Source organism: Lepisma saccharinum, chromosome 16, assembly GCF_977018435.1.
Source record: "Lepisma saccharinum chromosome 16, izLepSacc3.1, whole genome shotgun sequence".
Taxonomy (NCBI): domain Eukaryota; kingdom Metazoa; phylum Arthropoda; class Insecta; order Zygentoma; family Lepismatidae; genus Lepisma; species Lepisma saccharinum.
In genome coordinates, this window is record NC_139244.1 from 38461855 (window position 1) to 38478651 (window position 16797).

General features: G+C 37.3%; 1 protein-coding gene across 1 annotated transcript in view; it reads left to right on the forward strand.

The window, feature by feature from the left end:
- Nucleotides 1-16797, forward strand: part of LOC146000412 (protein cereblon-like) — a 70726-nt gene that overhangs the window by 39494 nt on the left and 14435 nt on the right. The window contains exons 4-5 of the mRNA XM_083138013.1: nt 6758-6920; nt 13634-14084. Coding sequence (XP_082994139.1) covers nt 6758-6920; nt 13634-14084 — 614 coding nt within the window. The remainder of the gene's footprint in view (nt 1-6757; nt 6921-13633; nt 14085-16797) is intronic.

A 16797-nucleotide genomic window follows, 5' to 3' on the forward strand; every position in this document is an offset into this window, starting at 1 on the left:
GACAAAATCATTCGTAATCTAAACAGTAGGGAAAAATGTTTCTACGAACACAAAAACTCAAAATAAATAAAAATACACAGTAATTAAATAAATAAAATACACTCAAAAATAAATACATGAAATACACTGACACACCATAATGTTGTGTCACGTTCCCCGGATTATTCTCAATGGATCTACTTACTTTTATTCCTCCACGGCGAGCATGAGACTTATCAGCCTACTTTGAAGCCCTCAGGTTGTGGGAAATCAGATAAGGATATGTTTACGAAAACCTTACATCACAGTTGAATATATCTTTTACGTGGTAACTGTCCAGCACATCTCTCACACCTTCCTGCCAGTTTTCGGCAGCTGCTACATCCACTGACGATGCTTCCCTGCTGATTTGTAGCGAAACGATCCCGTGGCGATGCTGAAATCGATGAAGCCATCCGTTTGAACACTTGAAATCCTGCAGCCCCATCTTCAGACCCAGTTCGTCCGCCTTTTCCTTTACAATCGGCCCAGACAAAGGAATTCTGTTTCTCCTCGCTTCACAAAACCACTCGAACAGTTTCTCTTCTAGGTCACCATATTTTGCCCCACGCATCCTTTTCCTCTGAAGTATTTCCTTTCCTTCGAAAGCAGTCTTCTCCAACGCATCCTTATTTTTCATAAACGTAGACAGTGTTGAATTCCGAATTCCTTTGCAATTTCACTTTTACTTTGCTCATTTTTTTCAACGGTATGAATTATTTTCAATTTCTCTGCTACCGTAAATGCAGAATGCTTCCGTTTTATGCTCATACTGGATCTCAAACACAATACACGTTCTCTTCGCGATAGCTGTACTACAAATGACCTTTGGCAAATGAATGAACAGTGAAACTTGGTATCTAATGAATCAGTCCCTTTGATTGACTTTTCAACTTGTTCCAAGCAAAAATTTGCCCTCCGGTGCCGCACACAGGCAACACTTTTGGGGGTTAGTGAGGAGGTAGCTAGGAAGAAGTGATGCGTACTACATTCCCCGCCCTTTCTCTCTATCTCTTTCAAGCAGTATGCTTCAAAATTGTAGAGGAATGATTAGAACCTCTGGTGACGTAGTGATAACGCCATATCCTTATAATCAAGAGGTCTCAGGTTCAATACATGGTGAAGGAACACAGTCATTTGATTCTCATTTTAAACTGTTGATCCAGTCCCGATTAGTATTTCTATGCATAAAGTAGACTTAAAACTCAAGATGGAATGATGGATAATACATGGAAGATGACCATTGGCGTACGCAGAAGGGGGCTGAAGGGGCTACAGTTCCCTTCGAAATTTTGAGAAAATCTATATTTTCAAATTAAAGCAGTAAAGAACTCGGGAAAATCAGAGTGGTAAATGCAAACCTGCCTTCAAATTAAGCCCGATTGCCATTTTTTAGAGTGCAAAGTTTTTAATACATGAAATGTCTTATTGTGTATGTCACCCCCCTACAAAGCAGCTACGATGCACTATCCACCTTTACAATTCAAGCCCCTCCCGAAAACAAAATCCTACGTTCGCCAGTGCCAGGGTCCCCAAACTTTCGCCAAAGTTGGGCTAAAGTGTTGGGTTTTCTGGTCCTGATTAGCCCATCAGCATAAAGTGAAATCAAAACAAACTTTGTCAAGCTTGCACTTTTTTAGAAATCATAACAGGGATCTTATTTGCGTTCACGTTAATAAATGACTTATTCTAGTATTTAGGAGTCTTGTGGAGGACAAACAACCCTTCCGCCGATATTTTTACTGTAAATATATATATTTAATCAGTCTCGAGCATGCATTCCTACATTGAACATTTGTCCACTTCATTATCAGCCCGGGTCGGTGCTGAAGAAAAGCAGCGATTATATTATGGCTAGCAATGTGTGCATTTGTTTTCTGCACTGCTCTGAGTGTCAGGATGTTTATTTTGTTTATTTTATTTTTGGTCAATCTTAACGATGAGTGGTGATAAGATAAAAGTGATGAAGGGACACTGACAAGGAACACCCATGCCCAAGCTGGGATTTGAACCCGTGAGTCCTGGCAGTCCTGGCATCCCAGCTAACCATTCCACCACGGATGTCAGCTCAGGATGTTTATCCTTGCGTCAGCTGCAAGATAGAATTATGGTTTTGTTTATCAGAAGGCACCACAATAACTGAAATTGGCTTCTCCTTTAACTCCTAGCTTTGTCTGGTGTTTGTATTTCGTAATCAGGCTTCAGAATCAAAACAACGCAGTCTCTCTCTTTTATCTTGGATGAGTCACTGCCTGTCACTGCTGTGGCAAACGAATATCGGCAAGTGGCAGGTTTGAAGCAGAATAATACAAAACACTGGCACCTACATCTGCTACCAGACCAGCGAGAACGTAGTGGGGGAGAATTTCGAGAAACAGGTTGTCAAGGTCGAACGGAAAGTTGGCACATTTCCGATTCTGTAAACGCGTGGAAAAAGAAGTGAATGATCCAGCCCTGTTGTCAATTTTCCGTGCATTTTGTGGAGGGGAGCGAGATCAAAGACTCTCTTGCACATATTGTGTTCAAGCCCAAGGGAAAGCAGCATCACAAACTGATCAGTTTGGCAACAGTCCGCTTCTTCATTGGTGAGGCAGAAGGTTTGGCACGGGGCATGCAAGAAGTGTTCTTTCTCTTTTCCTTTCAGGTGACAAATGCAACTTGAGCCAGTGCAGCCCCTCCCTCCCACAGCCATGCCTTTTTTTCTTCCTCCTCTTGCATGGGCGTCCCCAGTATATTTTCCATGGAGGGCAAGGAAGGTACTTTTTCCATGGGACTTCGAGGGCAAACTAGGCATATTTACCCCCAAAATAATAATAATGGTGCCTCCCGAGAATCATGTTTCTGCAACGCCTTTATAATAGCAGTGGCGAGGCGTGACATATTTACGTATTCATCGCAATATTTGCCGAATGTCAGGATCGATATTTTAACCAGGAAGGAGGGGGGGGGGGGGTTTACAATAATACTGCGTAATAAACGGCAAGGTCATTGCTCTTTCAAATTTAAAAGCCCACTGCAATACAATAGGATCAAACGACAAAGGAATAATAAAATAAGCTGTCCCATGCAATGATAATTATGAAATCTTATTAATTTGCAATCCTTCTGTAAGTGAATATAACAAATTAACATGAATGAATTACGAAGTAAAATAGGCCTCATTGAGTTAATATCTTATTTGAACAGAAACTTTTGCCTCCCTTTCGTGGCGAATTTGTGAAATCTACAACTCGTACATTTCTTTATTTCCTCTTATTACTCTGAGTTCTTTTTAAGTGTATATTATGGCCAAACTACACATCCGCTTCAGTTGATCTTTAAAAGTATGAATTCTCTTGAGAGCAGAAAAACTCAAATGGTGGTGTTTTACCTGGTATAGTGCGAAAATAATTTAGGTAAACTGAAAGTTTCTAAATTTTCGCCTATCATAGATGCTACCAATTTTTGTGACAATATTTGGCCGCGGTGGCTAAGTCGGTAACGCGTCTGACTACCATGCTGAAGGTCCCGGGTTCCGATCCCCGGCAGGTTCAAATCCGGGAACTTTTCTATCGTTGGAAGCGGCCCCGGCGCTCACCCAGCGTCGAATAACATGGGTACCTGGGGGGTAAAGGCGGTCAGGGGTGTGATGCTGATCACATCACCCCCACTCACGACCGGATCGAGAAAGTGTGGGGTGTTACCCCCACACCCCCTATATGCCTTCATGGCATCGTGCTAAGCACAGGGGTGCACTTTACTTTTTTTATTTATCATAGTGCAGTTCTATAAAACACTATCAGTTCATTTCTAACACCTTGTCAATCAAAAACATTTGGATTAACCTGTATTTCCAAGTCCGTAAGCAGATTTTAAGGAAAAATGTTTCTTTCCGAATATGATTTGAATTTTGTTAAATTTTGAAGTTAAAATAGAGCAAGTTCGGCAACGATGGAAAATGCCCAGCTGCATGACAGGTTGTCAATAGCAAAAAAGAAAAAAGAAAGCCTTCTGTATCTTCGTTCAGGCGAACACTACAGACATATCATGGATGTGCTAATCTCAGCGCATGGGATTTCACCTTGGCCGCAGGAATAGTCCGTGGGTAACAGCATTGCACTCAAGAGAAACCGTAGTGCTTCACTTTACGAATCCCTTGCGTATTTCTAGCCGTTTTATGCTGCCATTTGACTAATTTCGCACAAATTTTGGAATATTCGCTCCTGTTTTGGTCCTTCCCTAATAAATTTTAAAAAATATACATTTTTAATTTTCTTCGTCATCGCCGCATCTCACGATGACCGATCTCTATAACTGACGTAAATTATTGCGACTAAAATAAAATGTTGTGGGTGTAATATACTTTTGGGGTGGCGTGGTTAGCTCGGTTTCGGGTTCGATTGATTAGCTTTATGTTACTTCGCTTTTTGTGTCATCCATAGACCGGGGAACATGTTTTGAATGACGCTGATAACGCCCATTGTGAAACCGCGAGTTCAGAGCTAGAGGGGAAACATTTATGTCTGGTGGATGAGACTTCCAGGTGCCAGTCTGAATGAAGGTTGCTGCTATCTTATCTCATTTCTCATCAGGCAGGAACAAAATGTCTTCGGCGATTGACAAAGAATGCAAGCACTACTGGCCACCTAGGTAGGCTCCTCCCCAAGTTGCCAAGCAGCTTTTAGGATGAGGAAACAAGTCGAGGTCAAGTTAAAAATAGCATCCAAGCTCTCTCCAGGTTCAACCTTTCCTTCTTGGCTTCCCGGGTGCCTACTTCGTATTAAGCGAAACCAGTTTTGCAGAAGGGTCTTGTAAACAACTTCGTATTAAAAATTATCCGTATTTCGATTTATCCGTACTGAAATACATTAAAAATCCTATCTTATCGGCTTTGGAATGGGAAGAACTTCGTATTAAAGGGTACTTCGTATTAACCAATATCGTATTAACGAGGTTTTCCTGTATCTATGTTGCTTCTGCGACGTTTCGGGACTCAACTGCTCCCTTCTTCAGGCTGTTCACTTTTAGGTTATACACAATTCATAATCGCGTCAATCTCTTATTAGGTATAGGATATGGGATTGGTTAAGTGTGTGTGGTTAAAAACAGTAAAAACCTAACACCAATAACAGGTGCACGTCATATTACCGTGCTGTTTTCCTGATTAAAAACTGCTCCTTGAAACGTTAAAACTTTAAAACTAAATAGCCACGGCCCGCGTGTGCTGCAGTTGCAATTTTAATGTTTTTAACCACACACACTTAACCAATCCCATATCCTATACCTAATAAGAGGTCGACGTGGTTATGAATTGTGTATAACCTAAAAGTGAACAGCCTGAAGAAGGGAGCAGTTGCGTCCCGAAACGTCATAGAAGCAACATAGATACTCGCAAAACGTAAGTTATTATATTTTTATTCAATGAAGTAAGGAGACACAAACATGTCAGCACAAAATCCACACCGAAGTGTAACCTTTGGTGATTGCAAAGGATATATAAAAATTGTCGTCTGACCTCTTCATCCCCCCAAAAATACTCCAAATACCATTCCGCAATGAACAAACAATGTGCCCTGTTGCATTTGGTCGCCATCTTAAATTGACGTCTTGACAACAAGTGTTTTCAAGCCTGCCTTTAAGGAAAACAAAGAATTATTGTTCATTACTAAACAAACGGTATTACTTTTAGATCCTTTATCAAAAACGTATTGCATCCATTCTTACCTACCCTATGTACAGTCATGGACACTTCTGGGTTGTAGTAGTTCCATTAAAAGTCAACGGAGATGTTACAATCCAGAAGTGTCTGTGACTGTACAACACACACCACAATTTAGATGTATCTTTGTACATTATTTCCCATCATATCTCATGTGAGAGATAGCAATATTACAGCTCTCGTGTGCACTCAATCACCACCAGAACCACAATACTTTGGTCAGTAATGCAAAATGTCCTGATAGAAGGTGAAAAATTGTGGGTAAATTGCCATTTTACTTGATTTCATGTAGCTGTCAGAAGTTTTCACCGAATAACCGGCACGTGAGTTATTTTTGTTAAAATTTGTGGGAAAAGTACATGCTATATATGCGTAAATATGGTAACTGTGTGTCCAAATGTACTTTTGTTTAAGGCCTGTCTTTTATTATTTACTACTTCTTTTTTTCACTGTTGTACTAATTTAATTTTATTTTTTCACTGTTTTACTTTGCACTTGCTAGGGAATTCATCTCCAAAATATTTATTTTAATGCCGTCTCTTGCAAATGATCATTCTTTTCTTATGTGAGCCTCCCCGATGATGCAGTGGTAGCGTCGTTGCCTTGTAATCAATGGGTCCCGTGGTTGATATGCGGTGGAGGCACATAGGGGTTCGGATCCCACTTTAAACTGTAGGTCCAGTCCCGATTAGCCTTACTGTGAATAAAGTTGACTTAAAACACCAACTCATTCAATCAATCACATCTTTTTCTTATGTCTTATAGCAAGTTCTTATGTCACTGTATCAAGAGAAGGGTGCAAATACCTTCAGTGCTGTTTTAATAAACAAAAAATAATCTAAACACATTATTTCATATTTTCCAGTCCTTCACTCTCTTCCAATGCATTTTCAAAAATCCATTTTTTTACCATAATTTTGAGTTTTCTCTCTTTCTCTCTTTTTTAAAAACAAATACTGTACATTATGCTTTTTTACTTCACATTAAAATCGTAATTAACTCATAAAAAAATTGAAACTGAAGCTGTAACCTTTTCTCTCGGCAGTTATTCAAATCGAGAATTTGGGCCTACGCTAGCTGACGTCGGAACCACCACTGAAATCTATGAATTCCGTGAAGAGACTGAACTGGACCCTGGCTTTAAGATCAAGACCAAAGGAAGGCAGAGGTTCAAAGTCCTTGAAGCGAGAAGACAAATTGACGGGTGAGGCTAGCATGTAATGTTTAATGCAGTTAGTATGTACTGTGATCACTAGCAAGGGCTGTTAACTTGAAACTCCACATGCAATCAACTGCATGGCTTAGGTTTACTGAGCTTCATTAAGTACACAGATGTTGAAAATGTTAGAGCTCATGTAAGTCAAGTAGGGGATTTAAAAAATAAGGCATTTTTCTCTTTGTGAATGCAAATTCTTATTTACATTTTATGTATTTGATTAACTCTGTGTTCGTTGCATGCAGCTTCTATAGCCTGACAAGTTAAGTCCCGATATGTGCAGATCGCTGCGGAGCACTTCCTATTACGTCATCCTCCCCACCACTCTTCTATGTACTGGTCTGGCCTTGAGACTACGAGTGATGCCAACTCAGCAAAATTAAGCTAAAACAAATATGACAAACTATTTTTACTGTGCAGATTGTTGGTGCCGGCTCATATCAGTTTATCAGTGGTTCAGTTGACTTAATCCGGTCTTTGAAAATGCATGCGGTGCACGTATTGTAAACTGTCATATTATGCACACACATTAACGTTTATAACGAAGAGAAACTACTGGGCAAATGACTTCATTTCCTGAATGAGACACAGCGCAGTGGCCTGTTTTTTTTTAAAGCCAAGTGGGGTGGGGGTTATTTTGTTTATCGTACAACAATCACTAGGAAGGCAATCTGATAACATGCTTGCCTGTGTTCTTTTTTAAAGCACTGAAATGTTCTTGCTCTTTATTCTTGGCTGCATATTTTTGAAATGCAAAAATCAAATCATCCCGGGTCCAACGAAATCCACAATCTGCTCTGGAAAGCCCCTTATAGGACAGGCCAGATAAATTGTTTACAATGTTGCAACATATTTGTGCATCAGGAGTTACATAAACTGTAGAGTCCACAAGCGCTGCCACTGGAGTTTCTAAATAAATGGTTTCTCAAGTTTTAAAAGAATTGGATTGGATTCATTTGTTGTTGTAAGTCCACTTTATGTACAGTAAGGCTAATTGGGACTGGGCCTACAGTTTAAAGTGGTATCCGAACCACTATGTGCCTCCACCGGGAATCGAACCTGGGATCCCTTGATTACAAGGCAACGACGCTACCACATGCCATTGGGTAGTTCAAGTTTTAAAAGGAGGAAGAGAGTCGTTGGCGAAAGGTGAGCTGAAGTTCTGTACTCTGACAGGTAGAAAACAGCCCAGGAAAAAGCTAATACAAATTTCGTTGAAAATCCTCGGACCATTCCGCTCCCTCCAGGTTGCAACACTGCGAACCAACATGGCTGCGAAGAATGGAGTGGGGGAATGTGGTGTGAGCTGCGCAACAGCTATTTGCCGTGTCTTGTTTTTAAACTTGTCAAGTTATAGTTCCGGGTGTATAGTCTTAACGTCGCAATTTATCAATGATAATTTTGTCTACATTCTCCCTCTGTCTAGCTGACTATCTGGCCTTCCTCTTTTCACCACGATTTTGTTTTCTATGTTAGATCTTCGAGCAAATGAAGAAGATGGTGTAGGATCGGTCAGTTTGTGCTCCGCTAGTTTTACTAAATTTAAAGTCTTTTTTTTTATGCCTTGGGTGTTGAACAGTGTTACAAGCGAGCTTCAGTAAGTACTAAACTATATATTTATGTGTAAAACGAATTAATATCATGAGTGAAGTGGTTTGTTTGATAATTTTCTGCGTTTAATGAAATGTAAACAAACAAAAGAAGTCTAAAGTGTTGTATAGCCAATTTTTATACGGCGTAATAGGAGCACAGACTAATAAGTATCGAGATGAGTATGAGTGTGTGCATGGAATGTTCTAAACCTGTACCAAGACAAGATGTTACAGCAAAAAAACAGTGTTGTGACTGTTACAATTGGTTTCACATAAAATGTGTTGGTCTAACGGAAACTGATGTGGAACATCAAACATGGCGGTGCAAAAAATGTTCTAAAATGAGGCGGAGTAACTTGCAAGATAATAACATGCCACCACCTTCGCATTCATCAACTCCATCAATATCAGATGTTTACAACATGTTACGGGATTTAAAGACAGAAGTAGAGAATTTGAGAAAGGGTAATGAGGAGACTGAGCGTGAGCTGGGAAAATCCTAAACCTGGCCCATGAGAAATTGGACGAGAATGCGAACTTAATGAAGAAACAATCCCAGAGAATCTGTGATTGTCTAGCACAAATTCAAGAACTGAAGGAGGAAAATCTTCTCTTGAAAAACAACTGAAGGGAACTCAGCAACAACTGGATGATCTCGATCAATATGGAAGAAGAAACGTGCTTGAAATCTATGGTGTTCCGGGGAAGAAAAATGAAGACTCGTATGAAATTGCAAAATGTGTGGGAAGGGCATTGGGTATTGAGATGACAAATGATATGATAGATGATAGGTTAAGAAAAGTCCCAACTCAAAAAGCAGGAGGTATAATTGTTAAATTTGTAAGGCGTGCAGACAGGGATAGGTTTCTGGAAGGGCGAAAGTTGAAGAGAAATTTAAATTGTATTCTTTTAGGTTATGAAAGCTGTGACATGGTATATGTTAATCAGAATCTCACCCCACATAGAAGGAATATTTATAGTCAAGCTAGGAAAATCAAACTCGAAAGAATTTACACCTTCTTATGGGTGGATAATTCAGGCACTATTAAACTGCGAAAGAATGAGGGAGAGAAGAATGTGTATATTTTGAGAACGCTTGAAGATATATCTAACTTAAATTGATGACATTACCACTAATTACTTCTAGATGATGACTATTGATAACATAACAGTTTATTATCAAATTGTAAGGGGGCTTAACACAAAGACTCGAGAATTATATGTAAACAATAATGCAAATAGTTATGATTTAGTTATTATTACAGAAACCTGGTTACATGAGGGTGATTTTAGTAGTGATTTGTTTAGTAATAATTATAAAATATATCGTCACGATAAGAAAAACCGAAATAGAGGAGGTGGAGTAATAATAGCAGTGAGGCAAAACATTACATCTAGGAATGTTATTTTAGATGATAATTTCAATGTCTTATGTGTAAGAATGAATTTAAGAAATATGGTATACTATATAGTAGCTGTGTATTTTACTCCTTCCTCAAAAGTTGATGGTTATATGCATTTTTATAATTTGTTTGATAATTATAATGAATTCCATAATGCCAACGTTATTATTATTAGTGACTTGAAGCTGCCACAAATCTCTGATTCGAGTTACAACCTGCAACTAGGTGGACCATGTTACAGAGCCCTAGATAACTTTTTTGAGTCTGTATGGCTTACATTCATTAAACAACATACAAAATCATAATAGTAGAACATTGGATTTAATTTTAGCTAACGTGCATGATAATGTTACTATTAAGAGAGAACTCCCTCAGTTAAAGAAGATGCGCACCACCCAGCATTAGTATTAACTCTACGTTTTGCAAAATCAGCAAATATTAGAGAAAATAATCCAGTCAGATCATTGAATTTTAGAAAGGCCAACTTTCTTGGAATTTACGAAATGTTACGTAATGTAAACTGGGAACCTATTAGAAGTATGGATAATGTAGATGATGCTGTAAGGTACTATAATGACAATATTAATTCGATATTTAATCTTACAGTACCAACAAAGAAAATCTATGCAAATAATAAATATTCTTGTTGATTTACCAGAGAAATTATTGAAACACTTAAACTTAAAGAACGACATAGAAGGCGTATGAAATATGATAGTGACAGTAGAATTAAATATAATGATACTCGTAAAAAAGGCAAAATACTTATAAATAAGGTATATAATATGTACCTAAGAGAAACCGAAGAAAGTATTGAGAATAATAGCAAATTATTTTGGAATTCCAGAAAATGTAGAAATACGTATTCAAACCAAAGTAGGACGTATAGGGATAACGTAATAGAAACAAACCAAAGTATAGTCAATAACTTTGCCTGTTATTTTAAATCTGTCTATTCCAATTATCCAAGCATGTATGATGTAACGGAGAAATTGGAATTATGGGTATCTAATTCACTCTCAAGCAATAACGTTACTGAATGGGAATACTGGGACGCAATAAAAGAATTAAGATCAAAAAAATCTAGTTGGCCTGATGGAATCCCTCCGTACTTACTTAAAGGCTGCGCTGAAGTACTTAAGACACCTCTGTGTTTAACATTTAATATATTTATGAAAACTCAAACCTTTCCTACAATCTGGAAGCTAACATGAATATGACCTATCTTTAAATCAGGTGAGAGTGCAAAAATTGAAAACTACAGACCGATTGCAATTCTGGCAAAAGTATGGGGACAAATTTTGTATTCAAGGATTTTTAAACATGTTAGAAGCTATATAACTAGCAATCAACATGGCTTTTATCCATGTCGATACACTACAACTAACCTAGTAAATTTTGTTCAAGATGTACATAATGCTTTTTACACTATTACTTATGTTGTGTATAAATGATTTGCCATCTTATGTTAAGTATTCAAAATGCCTTATTTACGCTGATGATGTAAAATTATATAAAGAAATGACTAGTGTAGAAGATACAATAAAACTTCAAGAAGATCTAAATGCATTATATGAGTGGAGTTGTATAAATGATCTTAGTTTTAATATAAATAAGTGTTGCTTTACGCAGTTAACAAATAAAAGAAATACTATTCATTATGCATACTCTGTAAATGGTCAATTGCTACCTCAGGTATACGTAGTAAAAGACCTTGGTGTTTTTATTGATCCTTCTTTGACATTCAAACAGCATATTTCACGGGCTGTTAATAATGCATATACATTACTAGGCTTTGTTATTAGAAATACTAAGAATTTCAGAAGTATAAACTGTATCACAACGATATTGTAAGAAGTAGACTTGAATATGCTTCTATTATATGGTCACCAATGTACAAATCACATCACAAATACCGTGGAGAGAATACAGAAGAATTTTTTAAGGTATTTATATTATATAAAATATAATAAGCCATTACTACATAATGTGGCATATCAAAATTTGCTGCAAGAATTTAATTTAAAGAGCCTTTGTAACAGGTGGAATATTCTGTATCACTTATACTTACATAAAACTGTAAACGGTATATTAGACAATAGTTATTTCCTCAAGTCAACTACAATTCAATACGAGAAGAAACAATTTACGTGGGCGAAACTTACTGATTCCCAAAATACCTGAAACTCAAAAATATAAAATCAGCCCACTAAGTAGAACGTGTGATTTGTATAATACGATTTCAATTAATAACCAGGCCTTAGATTTATCATTGCCATTCAAACTATATAAAAATATGATTGAATCAGAATTATGACAACATATACATTGTAATCATTTCATTATCATTATTTTTTCCCATTACTTTCCATTGTAGTATTTTACAATTATATATCTACAGGTATTTAATGTATGTAGCCAAGTTATTGCACAAGTCTTTGTTCTTGTATGGTGAAAGACAAGTGAAAGATCCAGATTGTTTAATTTCATTGTTTGTGATTATGTAGTTAATTACTTATATTATCGGTAGATGTATGTTTGGATATTTGTAGGTTTGCTAATTGTATTGTTTTCTTTGTTTTTTTATGTGTGTGGTTTTTTTTTTTTCGTGTAAACCAATCTACCATTTGTAATTGAAGGTTACCTCTGTTGAGGGCAGTAAATAAATAAACAAACAAGGATAGTTTCGTTGAAGCTCCCGGTCTCTGAGTCGGTGTATCTAGTTTTTACTGAAAATGCTGTCTGCCATTCCGTGCCCGACTAATGAAGCAAAGATTACCTTTTTTTGTTTATTTGTGTGTTGGCAATTTCTGTTAAACTGTGATACTTGTGCAATAACTGAACATTTGCTGTAGTAAGACATATGGGAATATGAGCGGATAAAACGGCTATTTCTGGAAATTCCAAGGGAAAGTGACTCAATAGATGGATATTTTGATACAGATGACCATTGAGACCCATCAGCGTAATCAACATTTGTAAGAGTGCCATGAAAAATGGAAAAGATTTTGAATCACCTGTTATTTTATTTGCAAAAGAAACTCATTTTTCCATTGCCTCCCTGATGTTACTGCATTGACCTCATCGCATTATAATCAAAAGGTCCCATGTTTGATACCATGTTGAGGTACAGTGGTTCTACTCACTTTAAACTTTTCTGTGCAGAAGGTGGACTTAAAAACTTAAGACTTAAAAACTTAAGACTTAAAACCCTAAATTTTCCAATTTTATAGTTGCACATGTAATATTGAAATTTTCATTATGGTGAATATTACCTATTTTGTTTTGCGTATTTAATGTATTAACTAAAATGTACATTTCATAGTTTTATAGAATCCGAATTGTTTGCAAAAAAAGATTTAATTGCAATATTTGGGGGTTTGTCAATTTAGAACATTAATTTGACATATTTTAAGAACCCGGTCTCTGGCACCGTGCATGATCATCGATGTAGTTTTTCTCGCGTGACCCACGAAGGGGTTAACCATGCCAGGAGTCAGACTCTCAAACAAGAGGCAGATCTATGCAGTCTGGTGTCAGATGGAAATGAAGGCTGAATTGCACAAGACTGAAGTTGATGAACACAATCTGTAATGTATTTGGGTTGAGACTAGTAATTTAGGTTGAGTGTGTAGTGGAATGTTCACTACAACCAAGTTCACTGCATCCAGAGTTGACTGTATATCTTTTGTTTATTTTCTTCTAGCATTATCATGGCAAAGGTGCAGATACTACCTGAAATTGTTCTTCCGGACCCTCTAAGTGAGATCAGACTGTCCAGTTTAAACCACCATAGGACACAGCTTGTGGATCCAGAATTTATCAGATGTTCAAGACTGAGTATTGACTGCAACGTTGACATGTTCAACAAGAAGACTTCTCGGCTACGGTGCAGAGATATGTCCCTGACCAGGTGGCCATCGTGGGTGTACGACCAGTACAACACCGGGATACTAGTTTCTCGGATGCTGAGGGAGCTGAAGAGACTCCAGCTCATGGGATTGTTCCCGGCACACGTCACGATACCGACCGATCCCGTTGAGCTTTCGTTCTGGGTTGCCCATAACCTCCCGTTGGAAGATGGACAGAGACTGATCTTGCTTAAACTGAATTCGGCCATCCAGAGGTTGCGGTGGGAGTTGAGCGTGTTAGAAAAGGTGAGGAGGATTCATTTCAATTCATCGTATGTGACTTATGTAACTTTGTTGCTCTATACATGTAGCCAGAAAGGAAGAATCATCATCATCCTTCATCATTTCCAGGTTCTGGCTGGCTGGGTTGACATGAAAATCAAACCTCTCCATCTTCTATTCTTCTACCTTTCCATTATGTTCCAATCTTGCTCTGTTCTTCTAACACTGTCCACTACTTGATCTTTCCATCAGCATCTATATCCTCCCGTTGGCCTCTTGGCAAATCTCTAAAAAATCTTTCAACAAGTAACACTTGAGTAGGGGTTACCAGACGTCCTCTTTTTTCTAGACATGTCCTACATTTTAGCCTAAGGTGTGGCATCTGGGAGGAATTTGAAAAGAATTACAAATGTCCTATATTTTAACATCACATAATTTGATGTAAGAGAATATGTGCTTCAGTTGGGGAAAGAAGTAATCAAATGAAACAACATGCATTAAAATTCTGTGGACTGCATTCCCACACCCAATAGTGAAATTATAATTTTGATTCAGACGCTGCAAAACAGAATGCCAGAACAAAGTTATTGAACCAAATGAAACTTCTTGAACCTTTTCAAGTTATCTAAAGGACATTATGTTTCATACTATTTGAAGTTATGTTTATATCTGAATATTTGTTTGTCATTCCAGGTAATAATGCAAATGTTTAGAGAGTATTTTCATCAATGTCAGAAATGAAGAAATAATTTTCTTAACAGTCTGCGATAGGTTTGGTGCTGTTTCAGTATAATTTCAAACAGTTCAGAGTTTCATAAGTATATTTTGACAATCTGAAATTTTAAGAAAAAATTGGCTCCTCTGAGAAATAAGATTTAAAACATATGTGGGAAGAAATGTATTGTGTATTATGATTACAAGTTTTGGAATTTGTATCTAAAGAAATCCTTACGAAAATATTATTTTTTTCAAAACTAAAAATGAAGCAATTTTTACATTATTTACTGACATTTACTGTGAATGATTTGTGTCCTACTTTTGTAGTGATCTGGTGACCCTACTCTTGAGTGTTAAATCAAATTTTGAAACATGTCATGCCATCTATCTGAGATAAGTTTTGTTATGAGGATGTTTTGTTTCCAACAGGTTTGAGTACATTTCCATTATGTAAGGGGTGATCCTAATGAAAAGCATTGACCACACTGATTACACCCAGATCAAATGCTACTGTACTTGTTTAATGAGGACACGTTCAGACATATGTGCTAAAAATAACAAAAATAAGTAAAATCATTTGTGATGTTTGTAATTTCACTGATCCATATTATCACCAGTGCTTGTACCAGAAAGGCCATCAGCAAACACCTGCAATAACTAGAAAGGTTCTGTGTGTGTCGTCTTTAATTTGTAGGACAAAACCTTGATGTTTCTTTATAAATTTTGTCTATAATTATGCAAAGTTTTGTGTACGTTTTTTTAGAACTCTCTGTATTTACATATGCCTAAGTTTTCAGTCTTCATAAGCTTATTTCTTCAGGAGGCACAAAATGAGTTATACACAAGTGTATAAAATAAAATTAAAAAATATTAAGTTACATCATTGCTGCCATGGGCACATATTTTTATCTTTTCTTTTTCAGTTCCGTAGATGATAGCAAGCAGTATTGAAAATTTGCATATGGAACACTTGGTTATGTGTCTGTACTTTTGAAGAAATTTTGTAATCTTCTGTTTTGTTTAGAGGAAATATTTGTCAACAGATGAAAGCCTCTCTCTCATATCATGTACTTGTCTTCATCATCACTAAATTCCTCTTGTTTTTTTTTTTTTTTTTTTTAATTCTTCCACATTTGTTCTCGTTATACACACATGATATTTAAGTTGTATCTTTGCATCGTAATCTGTAGCTTTCCATCTTTCTACATTTTTGTGTGGAGCCGTGCTGGTCTAGTCAGTAGGGCATTTGACTGCCACGTGAGAGACCCAGGTTTTGATTCCCTACGTGGATGATCTAAGGTCGGAATTTTTCCAGCCTTGTACAGTCACGGACAGTTGTGGGTTATAACAATTCCATTAACTTTCAATGGAATCTTTACATACCAGAAGTGTCCATGACTGTACCTGCATAAAGTGGCTCTGGGGCACCAGAGCATGGTGAGTATCACATCACTTCCAACATGGTTAAGATCGATGGAATGTGTGGGGCCCTACTACCACATCCCCCTACATATGTGAATATGCCTCATGGCATTGTGCAAAGTGCATGGGGAACTTTACTTTTTATATTTTGGTCTGTATAGGCCTCAAGCTGTTGTTGAAACGTTCCATTCAGAGAAAATATTTTTCTTGGAATTACACTCAAGGATGTAATCAGAAACAGAATATTAAGATACAAGGCATGGTTGCAAGTTCCTAAGTTTACACCACCATGATGATGGTACATAGTGCAACCAAGGGCTTGAAACAGTGGTTATCAGTTTTCCTGGATGTTTTACTAGCATTGACCAATCTGGTCAGTGAAACATTCACAGAGAGCAAGGTCTCGATCACGAGTAACAATGACAGTTACTAGCCAAGTGAAGACATTGGTTATACTGGTATTTTTTCAAGGTATATTTTGTCACTGAAGAATAAATTGTTTTAGAAAGAAATATGACTTTTAACCCCTCCTCTCCCCTACGGTGCAAACATTCCATTGAGAGTCAAGATCTGTCAAGCAGTTTTTTGTTGGGTCCAT